Source organism: Thalia democratica, chromosome 3 (genome assembly GCF_965202585.1).
Source record: "Thalia democratica chromosome 3, ktThaDemo2.hap1.1, whole genome shotgun sequence".
In the NCBI taxonomy this organism is placed as follows: Eukaryota; Metazoa; Chordata; class Thaliacea; order Salpida; family Salpidae; genus Thalia; species Thalia democratica.
Window position 1 is genome coordinate 88,985,269 of NC_139167.1, and position 19,170 is coordinate 89,004,438.

Below are 19,170 nucleotides of genomic sequence, written 5' to 3' on the forward strand. Positions count from 1 at the left end.
TGGTAACTTTTTCAGTTTTGTATTTAATTTAGCTACTAGTAATTTGATTAGTTAAAAGTTTATAACGTATATAATATAAAACTATTTAAATTTAAGTAACTTGTTTTATCCGTTTTTTTTTTGTGAAATTGTTGAACAATTTTATATTCAAATTTTTGTTCAAAATATTATTTTATTTATCACCAACACTTATTTTCAACTAATTTTCTTATTTTTGATTATGTTGTGTTAAGGAATTTTTAAACAGTTTTTAAAAAATGAGATATTTCTCAACGTCTTTAAATTAAAGTAGACTATAAATAGAAAGTTTTCATCAATTGTACTTTTAGCTTAAGTTTAATTTCACCTAAGTCTCAGAGACTGATTTTATGAGTCGTTACGAAAATAGCTTAAGTTTAGTTTTGTCTAGATTAGGAGTCGGCAGGTCAAAGAAGGAACTTTTTTATGTGCTTTAAAAAACAATAATTAAAGATAATTTTCTTAAACTGAAAATTTAGACGATAGATTATCCTTTTCAGATAACACTAAAACTTTATTTTTTTTTTCTATGAGAATATTTATATACTAAAATAGTTTAAAACTTTCCTTTACGCTATTGCGTATAAAACTGTAAAAAATAACTATTCTAAATATAATGTTTTATTTATACCATTAACAATACTGTTTTTTGCAATAAACTAGAATTAGATTTTTTTAATGTTTTTTGATCAGTTAGCCTTCTTATTAACTTCAATCTCAATTCTTATCACCATTTTAGTATTACACTAAACAATTATAAAAAAATAATTGAAACAAAAGCTATACATATATATATATATATATATATATATATATATATATATATATATATAAATATATAATTCTTACTATAATTATATAACTAAAAGTTTATACAAAGTAGTTAACTAATCTAAAAAATGTTAAATGCAAATAAAAAAGATATTTATGCTTATTGTGACGTCGGTAGACTTCACACAATTGGTTTTTGTTTTTATGTTGTATATATTTATACAATATAATTTTAACATATGCTATTTTAAATTCTTTAATATTTGTAGATTTGTAAAATGGCCATGTTTTTTATTTAGAAAACTATAGTTAAGTAAATATATTTGTCTATTTAACAAAAAAAATATAGTCTATATTATTTTCCTTAATTTTAAACATTTATAACTAAAAAAGTTTAAAATGTTCTTAATAATTTTACAAAACAAAGACAAACATTTTAGCAATATTTCATTAATTTAAGAACAATTGCTGCTTTTAAAACAAAGTTTCTTAACACGATTATTTTTTTTTGCTTTATTAATTACTGTTTTTAACAGTTTTACAAACATTTAATTTAATAATTTTTCTTAAAGTCAGATAAATTTTTCACAAATTTATAATTTTATAAATCAATTAAAAAAAAAATCATATTTTTTTTTTGTTTATCACAGGAATGATATAGAAAACTAAAATATCGTCTGCAAAATAGTTTTTATTATTAAACATTAATGTTAATTTTTCTTTTCATTTAAAAAATTATAAAAATGTTTGATTTTGTATCTAAACTATAATTTACCTTATTTAAAACAAGTTATTCTGTTTATATATCATGAGTTTCGAACTTTCAAACAATCAGAACTGTCTTTAATTATCTATTCAATTCACTACAATTGAAGTTGTTATAAAGTTCTATTTCTTTTGATATAAAAATAAGATGCTAAATTTGTGCATAAAGTTACACAATACGGCTATCCAACAATTTTTTCACGCTTTTTGAACAAAACACATAAGTATGTACACAATTTAAAGAGCGTTGCAAAGAATAGCTTGTTTAATTAAAACTTTGGGTTTTAAACGCAAGCTTTTGGCTTCAAAATGCGAACTTGTAAAATGTTGATTTTAGAGAAAGACTACAGTAATTTAAAATTATGTATCATTTTATAATATATATAATATAAAAACAATGCTGAAATTATACCAAATGAAAATAATAGATCTTCGATACATAAAAAATGTAATTAACAAATTTTAAAATTAAATGTAGATAAAAAAAAAACGCATTTTATTAATCTTAAGTATTTAGTTTTTTTAAAATAGGATGTAGTAAACTATCCGTTAATAACTGATTGGTTTGTTTTTAATAAAAAAATAGTTTGAAAACTGATGCTTCAATTATGTGAAAAGTTTAAAAAATAAAAATAGTATAAAACTTGATCTTAAAGTTTTGAATTGAAAAAACAAGCTTCTTAAACCAGAAAACGAACAGCAGTCCAATAGTTAATACATATATACTTATTTTAGACAGTTTTATTCAATAAGATTTACAAGAGACACAAACTGAGTTAAACCAAATATACTTCGAGCAATTTTTATTAGTAAAGTAAAGAACTAACAAAAGTTAATATTTCACAAATTATCATAGTGAACAAGTAATCACAGAGTAAAGAAAACCTTAAAAAAATGAGAAAAACAATGAGTAACATTTAAAATCATTTAAGTTTATTTACGTTATGTTTATCTAAAGTAAAACTTTATATCTATATAATGACAATAAAACTTTTAAAGTACTTTGAAAATAAAAAAATAGTACAATAAAACTATAGTACTTACTTTAAATTGATTACTTCAATAAAACAGTTAAACAAAACGAAAATAGATTTAAATTTTCAATCAAATTGTAGTTTAAAAAGGAAAGTAAATCTAATTGTTGTGTGCACCTTGACACAAAATTTGACCCAAGATTTGCTACTAAATGAAATCAAACAGATCAAGTTAATATTAAACAAAAAACAGTTACCCACAAGAGCTAGTTAACAAAACAATTAATTTATACTTGTAAAATTTAGATAGAATAAAGATAATAGTAACGGTAAAATGTGTAGTTACTTTAAAGGTTCCATTCATTAATAAAATCAGATAGGTGTTAAAAATGAAATTAAACAACTAATAATAAATAATTATTATGCAGCAAACCTTAGAATTATTCTCATGTCAAAACTACTATTAACACCAGGTGGTAAAGATCCAATACTTAACTTAAATAAGGATATGGTAACTTACAAATTTAACTGCTGTTATAAAGCAAACCATTTTGGATTAACAACAAGACATTCAAGGAAAATAATAAAAGGGCAAAAAAGTGTAGATAATTTTAGATTTCAATAAAAAAAAAGGATGATAACCCGGTAAAAATCTTAATTGCATCTATACTTTCATCAATTGCTAAGTATTTGGTTAACAATTCAAAATGTGCAAACAGTTATAATCTAAATAATTTAAAAATTATAAAAACTTAGAAACCTAAAATCATCTAGGGTTATTTCAATAAACAAGTTTTAAATTAATAGGGATTATTAAGAGGTCATAGAGTGTTTTTTGAGATTTTATTTATTCTTTAACACTTTATATTGCTCAAAACTTTTAATAAAGTGACATTAACATAATAAGTTACAATGCTGAAAATAGACCTAAGGAAAATTATAGATCTTTGGTACATAAACAAATATAAAAAACAAAGTTTAAGTTAAAGATTTTAGAAAAATACAAATATACTTTTGTCTAATCTTGCTTATTTAATTTTATAACTCTTTTATTTAAAGTTTTCAAAATAAATATGATTTAGTAACCTATCCGTTAGTATTTAATTGGTTTCGTTTAATTTAAGAAAATAGCTTACTAGTTGATGCTTCATTATATTTGAAAGCGTCTAAAAAACTCAAGGTAGTAAAAAACATAATCTAAATATTTTGAATTAAAAAGACTAGCTACTTAAACCAGAAAACTAACAGTAAACAAATAACTACAACATATGTTTTTTTTTTGTACACTTTCATTTAAAAACATTTACAAGTGACACAAACAAAATTAAAATAAGTATACTTTGAGCAATTGTCGTCAGTAGAGTACAAACCTAACAGAGTTAAAATTTTACCAGCTTAAATAGTAATCAAGTAATCACAAAACAGAGAAAACATTAAAAAAAGAAAAAAACAGTAAGTAACAATTAAAATCATTTAAGATTATTTACGATTTAAATAATCTATAGAAAACTATACATCAATATCACGACAATAAAACTTTTAAAGTACTTTGAAAATAAAAATGCAGTATAATAAAAATTTAAAATTCTTACTACATTTGAATACTTCAATAAACTAGATAAACGAAAAGAAAATAAATTAAAATTTTTAATCAAATTGTAGTTTTAAATGTAAATTAAATCTATTTAGAATTTTGTGTCATCGTGCACACAAAATTTGTTCCCCAGAGTTGCTACTAATGAAATCAAACATATAAAGTTACTGTTAAACAAAAACGGTTACCAACAAGAGCTAGTTAACAAAATAATTCATCTACATTTGCAAAATTTGGATAAAATAAAGATGATAGTAACGGTAAAATGTGTAGTTACTTTAAAAGTTCCATTTCATTGAAAAAGCTCAGAGATGTTAAAAAAAAAACTAGACAATTAATAAGAAATACTTATTATGCAGCAAACCCTAGAATTAATCTCATGTCAAAACTACTATTAACACCAGGTGGTAAAGATCCAATACTTAACTTAAATAAAAATATGGTAATTTACAATCTCAACTGCTGTTGTAAAGCAAACTATTTTGGATTAACGCAAGACATTCAAGGAAAATGATAAAAGACCAAAAAAAGTAGAGAATTTTTTATTTGAATAAAAAAAGGATTATACTCCGGTAAAAATCCTAGTTGCATCTAAACTTTTATCCTTTGCTAAATATTTGGTTAACAATTTAACATGTACAAACAGTAAAAATCTAAATAATATAAAAATTGTTAAAACTTAGAAACCTAAAGTCATCTAGGATTAATTCAATAAATGTGTTTTCATTAAAAATGTAAAATTAAAGTATCTTTTTGTCAATGTAAAATATAACAGATACAATTTATTTTGTATAAAATCATTCTCATAAAAACAATACTTAAGTGACTTACTTATAAACTAACCGTTAACTAACGTTTCATTTTTTAGTATGAATTTAAACATTTTTTGAGTTGAAACGACTGATAATTTTATTCGAAGTTTAAAGTCATGTAAAATGGTTATAAGTGATATTTGTCTTTAATGTAATATTAAAGAATTATTTTAAAATATATTAATAAGATTTTACACTGAACATATCATCAAACATGATTAGCTTTCAGTTAGATGCATAACAGATATAAAACACTCTCCAAAGTTTTTCTGTGATAGTTTTATACGTATTTCACTACTTTTCGTCAGAACCTAACAGTAGAACACAATATAAAATTATGAATAGTGTTCTTTACTAAAGACAAAAAATGTTAAAACTGACATAGTAATTAACGCATAAACAATAAATGTAAAGTAATAAGTAATTAAATTTAAATACTAATAACGGAAACAAAATCGGGAATTTAACTAAATAAAGACACTTTGTAATCAAGTTAATTTCGTTTGCACAATTTTGGTTTCTCTAAAAATAAAGAGATAGCCTCCAACCTCACGAGATCAATTACACTATTGCAATGATGGATTTTTTTAGATCTGAATATGTCATATTACCTAGTAGAACATCTAAAATTTATTAGATATTAAGTAACTGAAGATCTTTTTGGTGCGTTTTTTGTTGCCGTTGTCGAATTTCAGGTTCTTTTCAATGAATTTCAACACACAAGCAGGTAATTGTTCATTTAAACTGGTTTTTAAATGCATCGAAGTCTGACCGATGTAGCTCCTTTCTCAGTAGCAACTAAACTTGTACACTATACAACTTTTTGCAGTGATAGCTTTATACAAACTGTGCAAAACTATCACAGAAAAACTCAGGAAAGTTTTTTATATCTGTTATGCACTTAAAATACCAAAAATTCTTACGTTATTGCAAAATTGTAAGTTTAAATAATAAAATTATATGTCCAGTTCCTGATATTGTTAGGATCTACTATTTCTATGATTTAAAAAAAATATATTTACTTTGTTACTACATAACTAAAAAAAATTAATTTAATATTTAATAATTATAAGATAATAAAAATTGAGTGGTAACACTTTTTCGAAGTTTCCCTTTAATCTATGAAATTTAAACAAATAATGATACTAAAAATAAAAGCTGAGTAAAACTAAATTTTTTTTTGATAAAACACGTTTAAAAGCAAAAACATGGTAAAAATATTATTCGATTATCGTTAAGCATTGAAAACATTTATTTGTAATAAACAAAACTACTCATGTTATTGCATAAACTTACAATATAGATTCGTGACACTAACAAATTAATTCAGGCCTGTTTACAAATTTTTTTTTGGTACAAGATTTAAACAGCATTAATACTTTTTATACTTGGTTTTCAAAAGTATCCATAATTTTTTCTATACTAAAAATAACTGTTAATAACTTTGAAGTTTTTTTCTAAGTTTGAATAATTAACAAAACCCAAAAAATTTTACAGAAGTTAGAATACTAACAATTACAATACTTTAAAAATAAGAAAAGAACAATCTAAATTTATGAACATAACAAAATAAAATATGTTACACGTTTTTAATTGTTAAAGTTAAAAAATTTAGCATTTATGCATTAGTTATGCGTTTAGTGAGGTAAATTTTAAAAACAAAAGCTTCAACAATATAAATAAATAAATAAATTTTTGAACAAATTGTTAACAAGAATATGACTTTGAAGTTGTTCTTGTAAAAACAATACAATAACGCATAACAAGTTTACTACTAAAAATACTGCAATTTTTCAAAATACAATTCAATCTCTAAATTTTGTAATTTCTGAATCTGAATGTATCAAATTAATAAAGTTCAATATATAGCTTATTACGATGCTAATATAAAAACTGATGGCAAAAAATGAAAAACATCTAAATACGACTAATGACCGATAAACTTTAAAGTTGTAGCAAAAATAGCTTTAAGTTTAACATAAAATTCAATTAATTAAAAAAAATATTTATATAACTAACATCATAGTTCCTGGACTAGCTGCTGTCAGTTTTTAAATTATTCTAGGAATAATTATTTAAGATAAAATGTAAAGATTAAATTTTATACTAATTTCAACTTACTTAAAACTATTAAATAAAAAAGAACTATTCTTAAGCAGCTAATTCTTAAGTTCAAAACAACCCTAGTAAATACTACTGGATAAGTAACTAAATAATTTTAATTTAAAAATTAGAAAAAAAAGTTAAAGTTAAATACTTAAGATTAAATAAATTTAAATATGTTTTAATATATTTTTAAAATTTGCATTTTAAGATATTTTTATGTACTAAAAATTTTACAGACATAAAAATTGTTAGAAAAAAAACATTTATTTCACAAATTGTGACGTAATCAACTAGTTAATCACGATTTAAAGTTTTAGCTTCGGTATTTATATTGCGGAGATGGTTGTAATTTAATTTTAGAAAAGTTTCAAATTTTTTTGGCCAAGTAAAATGGTTATAAAAAAATTTACTGAAGTTGAAAACAGTAGTAGTAGTAGTAGTAGTAGTAGTAGTAGTAGTAGTAGTAGTAGTAGTAGTAGTAGTAGTAGTAGTAGTAGTAGTAGTAGTAGTAGTAGTAGTAGTAGTAGTAGTAGTAGTAGTAGTAGTAGTAGTAGTAGTAGTAGTAGTAGTAGTAGTAGTAGTAGTAGTAGTAGTAGTAGTAGTAGTAGTAGTAATAAACTTGGAATTGTACAATTTCCTTAATATATTTTTTTTAAGTTATAGGTATAAGATATATTAAAATACCCGTTTTCGTTTTCCGCTTTGCTACCGATTTATGTTCTTTATGTCATTTAAATTATTTATGTTTTTTATGTACTTTAATATATATTATTTTATGTCATATATAGTTTAATGAAAAATATTAAGAAATTAACTTTATTAATATATTTAACAAATTAAGATTAAATTGCTAAGTTATATCTTTAGAGGAAAATAAATGAATTTTTTGATAACTTTGCAATATTAAAATTTTCTATACACATGGTTGTAGTAATTTAGACGTTGAATAAAATTTAATTTACATCAAAAAATAAAAACATAAATACATTTATGTTGCCAAAGGTAGTTAAGTTGAATAAACTCATATTAATAAAAATTAAGTATTGTTTTTTCGAATTTATTTAATGAAAAAAAAAACAGGTTCTTACAATCTTGCTAAATTGTTATTTTAAGTTACCTTAGTAAATATACAAACTCTAACAATACTTGTTGTTAAACACCAACAACTTTATCTTAACACACCATCTACAATAATTTGAAACATCAATCATAGTAAATTATGTTGCACGGAGGAAAATTAATTGTTATTGAGTTCGACGCTGTATTCGGTTCATCATTATCACTGAACAGCTGCAAATAATTAGATTAGATGCCTTAGTTCAGTGCTTCTGAAATGGGGTTCCGCGGAACCCTAGGGTTCCGCGACGCCTCTCAGGGGTTCCGCGAAGCCTTTTGAAATTTAAAAATGAAATTTGAAAGAAAGAAAAAACAGATGTTATAAAACTTCAAATAAAAAAAAGAACACATAAAATGGAAAACATATAAATTTATAGCATTGATCTGCTTAGTGTGTATCTAGCGGTAGGACTTTTAATGTGTATTTATTATAAATAGGTGTCCTGGTTGCTCAAATTTTTGCAAATTTTTTGAATTTCTATTTTAAGTCATGAAAATACTGGTATTATCACTAAAGCAAACAATGTAGGAGCAATCAAAACAAATTCTAAATGTTTACAGAATAAAACTAAATAAAATATCTCTAATTTCACTATTGATCTGTGCGAGGAGGTTGCATCTAAAGCAGTTCTTAAAAAACTTAGAATAACTCCTCTGTCTAATGACACCATCCAATCCAGGGTTATGGAGATGGCTAGTGATACAGAGGATCAACTACTGGAGAAATTAAAAGCCAGTCTATTTTATGCTGTACAACTAGACGAGTCCACTTACGTAAGCGGCAAAGCCTTGTTACTCGTTTTTGTTAGATATTGTGGGCAGGAAGGATTCAACGAAGATATATTATTTTGTGGTGAATTACCCACAAAAACAACTTCTGTTGAAGTAATGAAATGTGTCGAAAATTATTTCATCAGCAAGGGTTTAGAGTGGAATAAATGTGTCGGCATTTGTACTGACGGTGCAGCGTCTATGACTGGGTCCAAAAATTGTGTAGTGAGAAAAATGAAGCTAAACGAATACATTGTTTTTTACTAAGAGAAAATTTGGCAACAAAACATATTCCTTCTTTTTTACAAGAAGTTCTCTCAGCGTCGATTAAAACTGTTAATTTTATAAAGAAAAGTAACACAAAGGCCAGATGTTTCAAAGACCTATGTGAAAGTTTAGATGCTGACCACCTGCGACTTCTTTATCACATCGAAGTTCGCTGGCTGTCGAGAGTGGGCGGACACTGGTTCGTCTCGTTGAATTAAAGAAGCAGGTGTTCACCTTTCTTAAAGATGAAGGCTCAGAATTAGTAAAGTTCTTTGAAGATGATAATTTTTTGGCCAGGCTAGCTTATCTCACCGATATTTTCGAAGAATTGAACGCTTTGAACTTAAGCATGCAAGGGAAGCAAAATTCCATTTTTGTCATGACAGACAAGATTGAGGCGTTTAAAAATAAAATTAACTTTTGGAAGAAAAAGGTTAGCAATGGTAATTTTGCGATGTTTCACCGGTTTGATAAGACCCATGATAAATGCATAGAATTCAACTTCTCTGACGAAATATACAACCACCTTGATCTTTTGTCTATAAAGTTTCAACATTATTTTCCTGAAGATGTTCGCATCGGAAATTTATGAATTTTGAATCCTTTTATGTGTGATATTACTTCAGAAGAAGTGAATCTTCCTACAGATACAGAAAACAAATTGCTGCAGCTGTCTGAAGATAGCAATTTAAAATTGAGCTTTTAGATTTTTGGATATATGCAATTTCAGAGTACCCCGTATTAGCAAAGCGTGCAGTAAAATTTATTTTACCATTCACCACCATTTATCTTTGCGAGTCCGGCTTTTCGCATGTAACGAACATTAAAACGAAGCAAAGGAACTGTATACTGACTCCAACCTTATCTACCTGTCTCCGTCTCAGTCTATCAAAAATCCAGCCGCGCATTGACATGCTTATTGCTAAGAGACAAGTTCAAGCTTCGCACTGAATGTTTTTTATTTATTTTTCGTTAGGCATCTTACCCGTTTATTACAGTAATCTGTGAACTCGATTAGGTTCATGTTCATTTCGTTATTGTTTGTAGCTCTCATTTTGTTTTCATTATGCAAGGAAAAATTTTTATGACGTTACGATTATTCATGTTTGTTTTCGTTTATTTATTATAAAATCATAAAATACCTATTGCCTCTGGCGCACTTTGAGTTTGACTCGACTTAATACTTTTACAATTGGTATGATTTCTAACAATAATATAGTTTTGCTAAAAAATTCGTTTTTTACTGAAATTTTTGTGTTTTTTGCAGAAAATATTATATTAAACATTTTATGTAAAATTAAATTAGGGGTTCCGCGGAAAAGTTGTACTTTGGAAAAGGGTTCCGCCACTAGAAAAAGGTTCAGAAGCACTGCCTTAGTTTATATGTTTTTGATTTTATATATATTAATATTGTTTTTTTACGAGAACAATGTAAAAGATCCTTTATTCGTTATAAAAAATTTAAGGTTTATAAAAATAATTATTTATATTTCGTTACTATTTTAATTCATACAACATATAAAAGCTTTAATATGTGGGTTACAATGTGACGTATATATACTACTAAATGTTTATTGTTTTAAAAAGCTCGCATTTTAATGTAAATATACTTTGAAGTTTCTAGGTTTGTATTTTTTATTTTATATATAAATAAAGCTTCTTAATAAGTTATATAAACTGATTCTTCAAATTTCTTTATAACAAAAATAGTTACACATTTATTGTATGTATTAAAAATATATAAGTTATTAATAAAAACCTCAATATACATTTGTTAATGTTTTAAGCTATTTTTTTTTATAAACTTAATTATATGGTGATTGTTTCAAGTATACTTAAATTTAAATTATTGATAGCTAACTTTCTTACATAATGCACTATATAGATTAGTTTGTTAACAAAATTTTAAATGTTTTGTTTATAATATGTTAATAAGAGTTTAGTCTTAGAATATAAATAGTCAAATAAATGTATATTTTTAATAAAAGTTGAATAGTTTATTATATTTATTTAATTTAAAAATAGAAACTGTTTTTGTCTGTTTAAAAACAATTTTAGAATAATAAAATACCTAAACAAAATGAAAAATAATTTGACAAAAACTGAATTAATCAGTTACAAAACAAACTTATTTAAATTGAATTTGCAGAGAAGTAGTTAAAATATAAATTTAGGTAAATTACTTATTAAGCTTTTAAGCTTCATAGTGAATTTGTCGCACTTTTATATCATGTTTTATTGTAAACTTATCAATGATTTTCTTGCTTTAAAGTATTTCTATAATATTTAATTTTGAACATGCATTTAAAATGTGTATTACTTTTTATTAACAACAACATTAACTAGATTATTTTCGAAGATCAATTTACTGAACAATACTAAAACGCTCATAGTTAATTGTTATATAACTAATATTGCATTAAAATTTTAAGTTACTAAGCAATGCGATATCGCTCAGTGTCGTCATTTTATTACCACAAACTGTAGCTCCGACAAATATTAAAAATTGCAAGAGCGCATCATTAGCTTGTTTAAAATTATGATTAACTAATGGAATTTGTAACGAGAAACTAATCTTTTATATCGTTCTCGTAAAACTAATAAAAATGACGCAAGTAAGACAGCAAGCTACTAGTAAGCCCGAATTTATTTAAAACTTAAAAGTAGCATTGATACTTTATATAGTAATTCAAAAGTTTAGTAAGTACCAAAATAATATATTACTAAGTAAAGTATAAAATCCACGTTAGCTCCGGAAAAAAGCAATGGTACTTTTATGATAGCAATAGCAGTTTCATAATAGCAAATTTTTTTTAGTTTACAATTAGCTTAGTTTCATCCTAAACTTTATAAAAAAATTTCAAATTGACTTTTTTTTTGTTTCTTAAAGTTTAGATTTAAATACATTCTTAATTCTTACAATAGTAGTTAAACTTTACTGTTAATTCAATAATTAATTTTTATAATACAAAAAGTTATAGTTTAAAATGATATTTATAGCTTTTTTGACCTTAATAACTTATTAGTTTATATTTAGTTTACTAACTATTTGATTTTAATTAAATTGAAACTATTAATTTAATCTAACATAAGTGTTGATTGAACCTAAAGTTCTATTTATTGAAATAGTTTTACACAGCAGCTAGCTATTTAAGCTGTTTGCATAATGAAATCGAGTCAATAAGCTTAGACTGTATTTACAATAAATAAAAGTTCGTCAAATACAAAAAGCTGTACGAAAATAAATACGAAATAAAATACTTTGACTTTAAAACTAATGTTTAAAAAAAATAAACATCGTGCTAGTAACGAGTGTGAGCACAAAACTCTGAAAAAATAACAAAATGAAGGCAAAGTCGAAACACTAGCAAGCCGACTGAGCCAAAACTAAGCGGGTTTAATGTTTAAGAAAGATAACTTGAGAGAGGAGAGAAAAAAGTGGTCAACTTTTTACCGCTAAACGCTGCAGAGCTTAAAATTCAAGTACTTAATTATGACTAGAAAAATTATTTAATACGTCTAGATTTTCATTGTTACTCAATATTAATAAATTGAAATATTAAATAACTTTAATGATTGTATCAAAGACTGTCTACATTCATGTTAAACTTAAGGACGAACAGTCTTATTAGTTAACTTTCAGAGAACAATATCTATTTAACAACCGCCAAACTTTAGTTTGATTCATATTTACACATAAAATTTTACGTATAAATATATAACAAATAATAAAGTAGGTATTTAATTTAGTGTGGAAATATCAAAGCAACCAAAGCACGTAAAATATAGTATTAAAAAAAGTATTTAATTAGATAAACAAATTTAATTATGTTGATGCTTATTAAGTAATATATTTTTGACTTTTATGACTGCAAAAAAGTTTAAAATAATCAAGTAAAATTGCAAAAAAAAAAAATTATTGAAATACTTAATTTTAATAAAATAAAAAAACTTGGTTTTTTTAATGTCACAAACTGAATCTTTTTTTTTTGACAAATATTAAGAGAAATTAGAATATTGCGAATGTAAACTCAGTTGGTTAGATGTTAATAAAATGTTTACAGATTTCTATTTAGTAAAAGGAAAACAAAAACAAAACTTTTAATCAAAAATCTAGAAGATTTACCATAAACTAAAAAGTATGTTTTTTTTTGAATATTTACTTGAGCGCTTTATGACATTATAATGTTCAAAACAAGTTTCACTTTTAGTATGAAAATCTACATATAAGGTTTTTAAAAATACAGTTATTATAAGTTTTTAGTAAATATTTTTAAACGATAAATTGATTTTAATCATAATTCTTGTAATTTTTTATTTACTCAAAATGTAGGTCGAGTTATAAATATACTAATTGTTTGCATAAACATTAAATTAGTTATTAAACGAAATGTTAAAGATATATTTTTTTAATTTTATAATTAATTTTTTATCAAAAGATATTTACACTCTTTTACTGTATCACATTTGTTATCTATTACTAACTTATTATGTTAAATACTTAAACAACATTTTTAGCTTATTATTACTTATTAAAATAATTATAACTATTATTTAACTTACAAAACACACAGTTTGATACTAAAAGTAAAATTTTAACTCATTCTAAAACAATTTAAAGTAAATTTTAAATAAAACACATCAAATTTTAAATACAGTATATAAATTACATTAAACTATCTACAAATTGGCTTGTACAAACTTAAAACAAATTCAGTAGGTTCCCTAAAGACGCCAATATACAACAAATTTTAAATTTAGCTTTAAAGTATTATTAATAAACTTTAACTACATTGCTATTTCGAGAGCAACTGATTAACAACAATTTATAGTAAAAAGTTTAATTTAAGCTAGTAAATATAAATCATTATCATAAATAGGTTGGTATTTTAAAATTTAAGTCCAGCTTATAAGCTTATAAACAGTAAGGTTTTAAGAAGCGTTAAATTTATTATAACATTAAATTAATTTTACACTTTACTAACTTTTTTATTTTTAACATTAATGTTTAAATAAAAATATTGGTGTAAAATATTTTTTTAACGAGTTTTAGTTTAAGTTTAATGTTTATAATATTTTGAAAACTGTAGTTACACCTTTAACACTATTTATGATGTCGATCATGTTTAAAAGTGGAACAGAAAAATATTGTGAACTACATCAGCTAACGAAAATTTCATTCATTCAAAATATTTTATAAAAAGTCTTTTATCGACCTAAAAAACTTATAAATATCTAGTAAAATCAATGTTGCTTAAAACCACTTTTATAAAACTTTGTTTTTACAAACTAATATAATCCTTAGCAAACCAAACAATAAAACGATATATTAAAGTAGATCATAGAAACATTCTACACAATATTATCAATATAAGTTAATCTAATTTAGAGTTTAATTACTCTACTGTTGATATTTCAGTACAACGATTAACAATTTAATATAATTGAAGGACGATATCTTCAATTAAAATTATAATTTTAAGCAGTATGAAAATTAGAAAGTCAAATTTTTTAACAGTAAGTTAAAAACATTACAATTTTTATTTTGAGATTTGAATAGTTTCTTTGTTTCTTGATCTAGATAAGATAACGCTCGCTAAGTTTAATAGCTGTTCTCTTTTACAGCTTGAAACTGTATAAGTATTCAAAAAATATTAAAGTGTTTAACTATAATGATGTTGCTTTTTTTGATTACTTGATTTGATTTAAGTATAGATTTTATAAATCAAAGTTTAATATTTTGGTATTGTTTCATTTTTATGTTTCATATAAAAATCGTACTGACGTTACTGAAAACAAGTAAAAAGTTTTTAAACTGTTATATAATGAGTAAAATTTAAATTATTAAATTTTACTTTGAACTGTAGATTGTTTCAAAGTTAATAACGTAGTGATTAAAACAATATGACTTAGTAAAGCTTCAATATTTTAATCAAGTTGTTTATTGCGTTTATTAGTTTGACATGTATTAAGTTTTTCGTACATCATTAAAAATAAGATAAACATGCGGAAACTAAAAAACAGATTAATAGCACAATTACAATCTTAAAAATTAAAATAAATATATATTAAAATGAATAATATGCTAGTTTTTAATATTTAGGTAATTTAGATAGTTACGTAAACTTTTCATAAATCTATAAAAAAGCTATAGATTAATAGACTGATGTAGTAGTTTAAAAAAATACGTTTATACTTATAAGTTAAGATAAAATTAAAACATTTAAAAACAGTATAATATTTATCAGTTTATGATATACATTTAAATTAAGACAGTATATTAAAAGACTATTAAAATCATAACTGGCGTAAACAACTTGAGATTTGTTTTTCAGCCTCTATATATAAAACAAAATATCAAAAACATACAATTAAAATAAATACTTCAGATAAGACAACTGTAAACGACTGTTTTTTAAAACCTTCAAACTAATAATAGAATATTGAAATATAGACAAAAGTTTTTATTAGTTAGTTACCTGATAAATAATGTAGGCATATTTTTTAACTTTTTCACAATTTATTGAAAATAGCTTAAAACTAATGCACAAATATTTGATATTATTTGTTTTCAAAATAAAAAGTGCAGTTGAGACATCGATAAAGTACCCACAAATTGAAACATTTACATGACGAATGATAAAATCTGTTATTTTTAGTGTAGTCTAATCTTGCTCTTATTATAATTACTAAAATTTGATTTTTTGAACAAAAACTTTTGTATTATTTAGATTGATAACACTAATTTTATGGTTCTGAACGTTTAACTTTAATTGTTTCTTTTTCAAAAAATTTTTAATCGTGATAATTATCTTTGTAGAAGCTTATCTTGTAAATTTATATTACGATGAATATATATATTAATCATGTTTTTAAAACTGACTTATTTTTTTTTAAATTAATTTTATTTAATTAATAATTGTTTTTATAAATACCTTAACGTTGTCATGAGAAAATATTAAATTTGTTTAATAAAATTTACCTAATAACACTTTTGTTGATATATTAAAAAAGGATTTAGTAGATAGTATAATATTCAACAATAATTTTAGTTTATAAAACATCAAAAACAAAAGTTTTTAGTTTAGGTTATACTTTTAAACGTTTTCATTACAATTCTACCGCGTTTTCAACAGTTTCAAATTTTCTTTGTTATATCAAAAAAAACTAATTGAATTCATCTAATTTAAAAACACTGAGTCTAAGCTAATAATTATAGTAATGTCAATAAACTTTTTCATATGTTAAAACTTCAAATTTTTTTTTTTTTATATAAACAAAAAATTAAATTTATTAAAATGTTCATACGTTGTAATTAAATTTTGTTTAGCACTAAAAACAATAAGAATTAATTTCATTATTAAAAAAATAAATTTATTTTACATGCCAGGGTAATGTTTGAATTATAAAGTGTATTTTAAGAAATACTTAAATATAATACTTCTTAAACTTAGTACAGACATGGTTATACCATGGTTAAAACAATAATGTAATTAAATGTATTTGTCAGTTTATGTCATGCAATGAGTTATAAGAACGAATAAAATGTACTGTACGTCCGGTTGTACATCCTGTAACATTAGCGGTAAACATTACCGCTTATCTGATACTAGTTGGAATATTACTAATAATAAATTGACCAAGTGTGTGTGATAGCTGTTACATAAAAGTTGTATGGCTAAATCGGACATGTTAATAGTTTTAAGTAATAGTAGAGCTTACTTTTCTAAGTAACTCGATTAATAAATTTGTAAACAAAACAAGTTAATTAATCTATGTTTAAATCAATAGAAAACAAGACTATTTAATAAAATACTTTAGTTTACTGTATGTTTATTATTCATGCTTTCTTGACTTTATAATTTTATAAATTTAGCAAGAATTATACAAAACAACAGTTTCTCTTCGAAAATATTACCATAGGTTAATTTACTCAGTATATATGATCTTAATTAATGATTCCTAATAGTTTTACGAGAATGATAAAAAAGATCAATTTCTCGTTTTAAACTGTAATGAAGCTAACTTTTAATTATTAAAAAAAATTGGTTCTTTTTATACATTCAAAATGAAACTTTAATTTGTGGCGTTTTAGCAGACTTCATTGAAATTTAAAAAATTAAGTACTTCAGTAGGTGTGTAAGTTTAGATAAAACATTTGTTTATTTAATACATTTATTTTTGTAGATACAATGAAATATATAACATCTGTAAACAAGTTCTTAAGAACTTTAAATTAAGTTTAATTTTATGGTATTTCTATACAGCATACATATATAAAATAACAGATATATAAAAGTTTATTATTTTTGTTACGTTTTTGAATTTTTTTGTTATCATAACGATGGTCAATTTATATTTTAGAACGTTATTTTCTAATTAAAACTTGTTTTAAAGATTTTATAATTGCTTAGTAATTTAAAGTTTTTATTTTTCAAGATTAATATAAACAAATTATAGTTTTTCATTGTATTTTAGAACTTTATTTATTTAAAACTGGTTTTACTGATTTTCTAAATGCTTACCTTAGTTAAAGTTTTTATTGCATTTTTAAGCAAAGTTAAAAGATTTAAATTGTACATTGTAGCCACACACTCAAAGTATTCTGGATAAGTCTAGGATATTTAGTGTTTTATTTTTTAACTCAGGCTGACTCAGTATAGTTTTTTTTTTTATTTATGAAAAACTAAGGACATTTTAGGTTTTTAATGATGTCATAACAGATGTTTTTTTAGATTTTAATGAGACTTTGCTAGCTAGTTTTCATACATTTTGTTTCATTACCAATTTTGTAAGAAAAACATTGATAAATTTGAATAGTTAGTCTTATTTCAAAAAATAAGAAGAAAAATTCAAAAATAAAATCTTAGAATTAGTGTTGGTCATAGGGTAGAGCTGTTGTCAATATCTTTTTAACTTGTATTGTTATATTATTTGTTTACAGTGAGTTTGTTTTCTAAGCATATTGTTTTATTATATGAAGATTTTTTAGAGCTTTTGGTTTGTTTCTCAACTTTCAAAGGTTTTTCATTATTTCTGTTTTTTTCATCTTTATACTAACAATTTTTAATAACACAAAATTACAAAACATTAAGTTAGTACATTTGTATTTTCTAGTTTGCTTTACATTTTAAAAATTGTTTTCGAGTTTTTTTGTATTATTACTATAAACTTGGTACACTAACAAATTCAGTTGTTTTACAGTTTCTTAAAACTAAGTTTATAAGTTAAGTTTTCTAAGGATAAAACTATGCAAATATCATTTAAAAGTAAAACCGACCAGTTGATACCATTGACATTCAAAGCTATTAACAAAGTCTATTAATCTGAAGTTTAGTTTGTTAGAATAAGTTCCAGATAAATACTTTAAGAAAAAGCTGTTTCAATGATGTTTTCCGACAACTATGTAAAATATAAAGTTTGTTTCAACTTGTTTTTAAATTTTACTGTAAATTTTATTTATTTACAAGCATTGTTGTTAACAATATGAAGATTTTTGTATTTTATATTTTTTTAATTGTACCAAGAATATTGATTGTATCTGTTATTTTAAAATAAAATTATAAATTTTAGACATGTTTACTGAATTTAAAAATATATGAGTTTAATTCTTTAATCTATGTTTGATAAATGATAAAAAGTTTTAAAATAAGTTTCATATAACTTTTTCAATCCAAGAATAAAAAGAATAAATTAGTACTTTTTATTTTAACAAGTGTATAAATGTGCTATACATTCATAACAAGTTTAAAAAAAAACTAACAGATTTTATGTTTAAAAATCTTTATGTTTGAATTTTTTATTATTTCACATTGTATGTGAAAAATATTAATGTTTAACATTCGAGGTTTATTGTTATTTAACTAAATTATTTTATTTAACAAATTTGTTTTTTAAAAAAAAAGCTTGATTCTTTTTTACAGCTTTAACACTTTTTTTTTCAATAAGAGAATGTTTCATTCTTTTTTTACAGCTT

General features: G+C 23.3%; 1 protein-coding gene across 1 annotated transcript; it reads left to right on the plus strand.

Moving 5' to 3' along the window:
* Nucleotides 1-8,846: 8,846 nt before the first annotated feature.
* On the plus strand, nt 8,847-9,872 carry LOC145832644 (zinc finger BED domain-containing protein 5-like). The gene is made up of 4 exons (XM_082939944.1): nt 8,847-9,182; nt 9,293-9,393; nt 9,492-9,740; nt 9,821-9,872. Exons 1-4 carry the CDS (start codon nt 8,847-8,849, stop codon nt 9,870-9,872), a joined length of 738 nt encoding a protein of 245 aa, XP_082796070.1.
* The last annotated feature ends 9,298 nt before the right edge of the window (nt 9,873-19,170 follow it).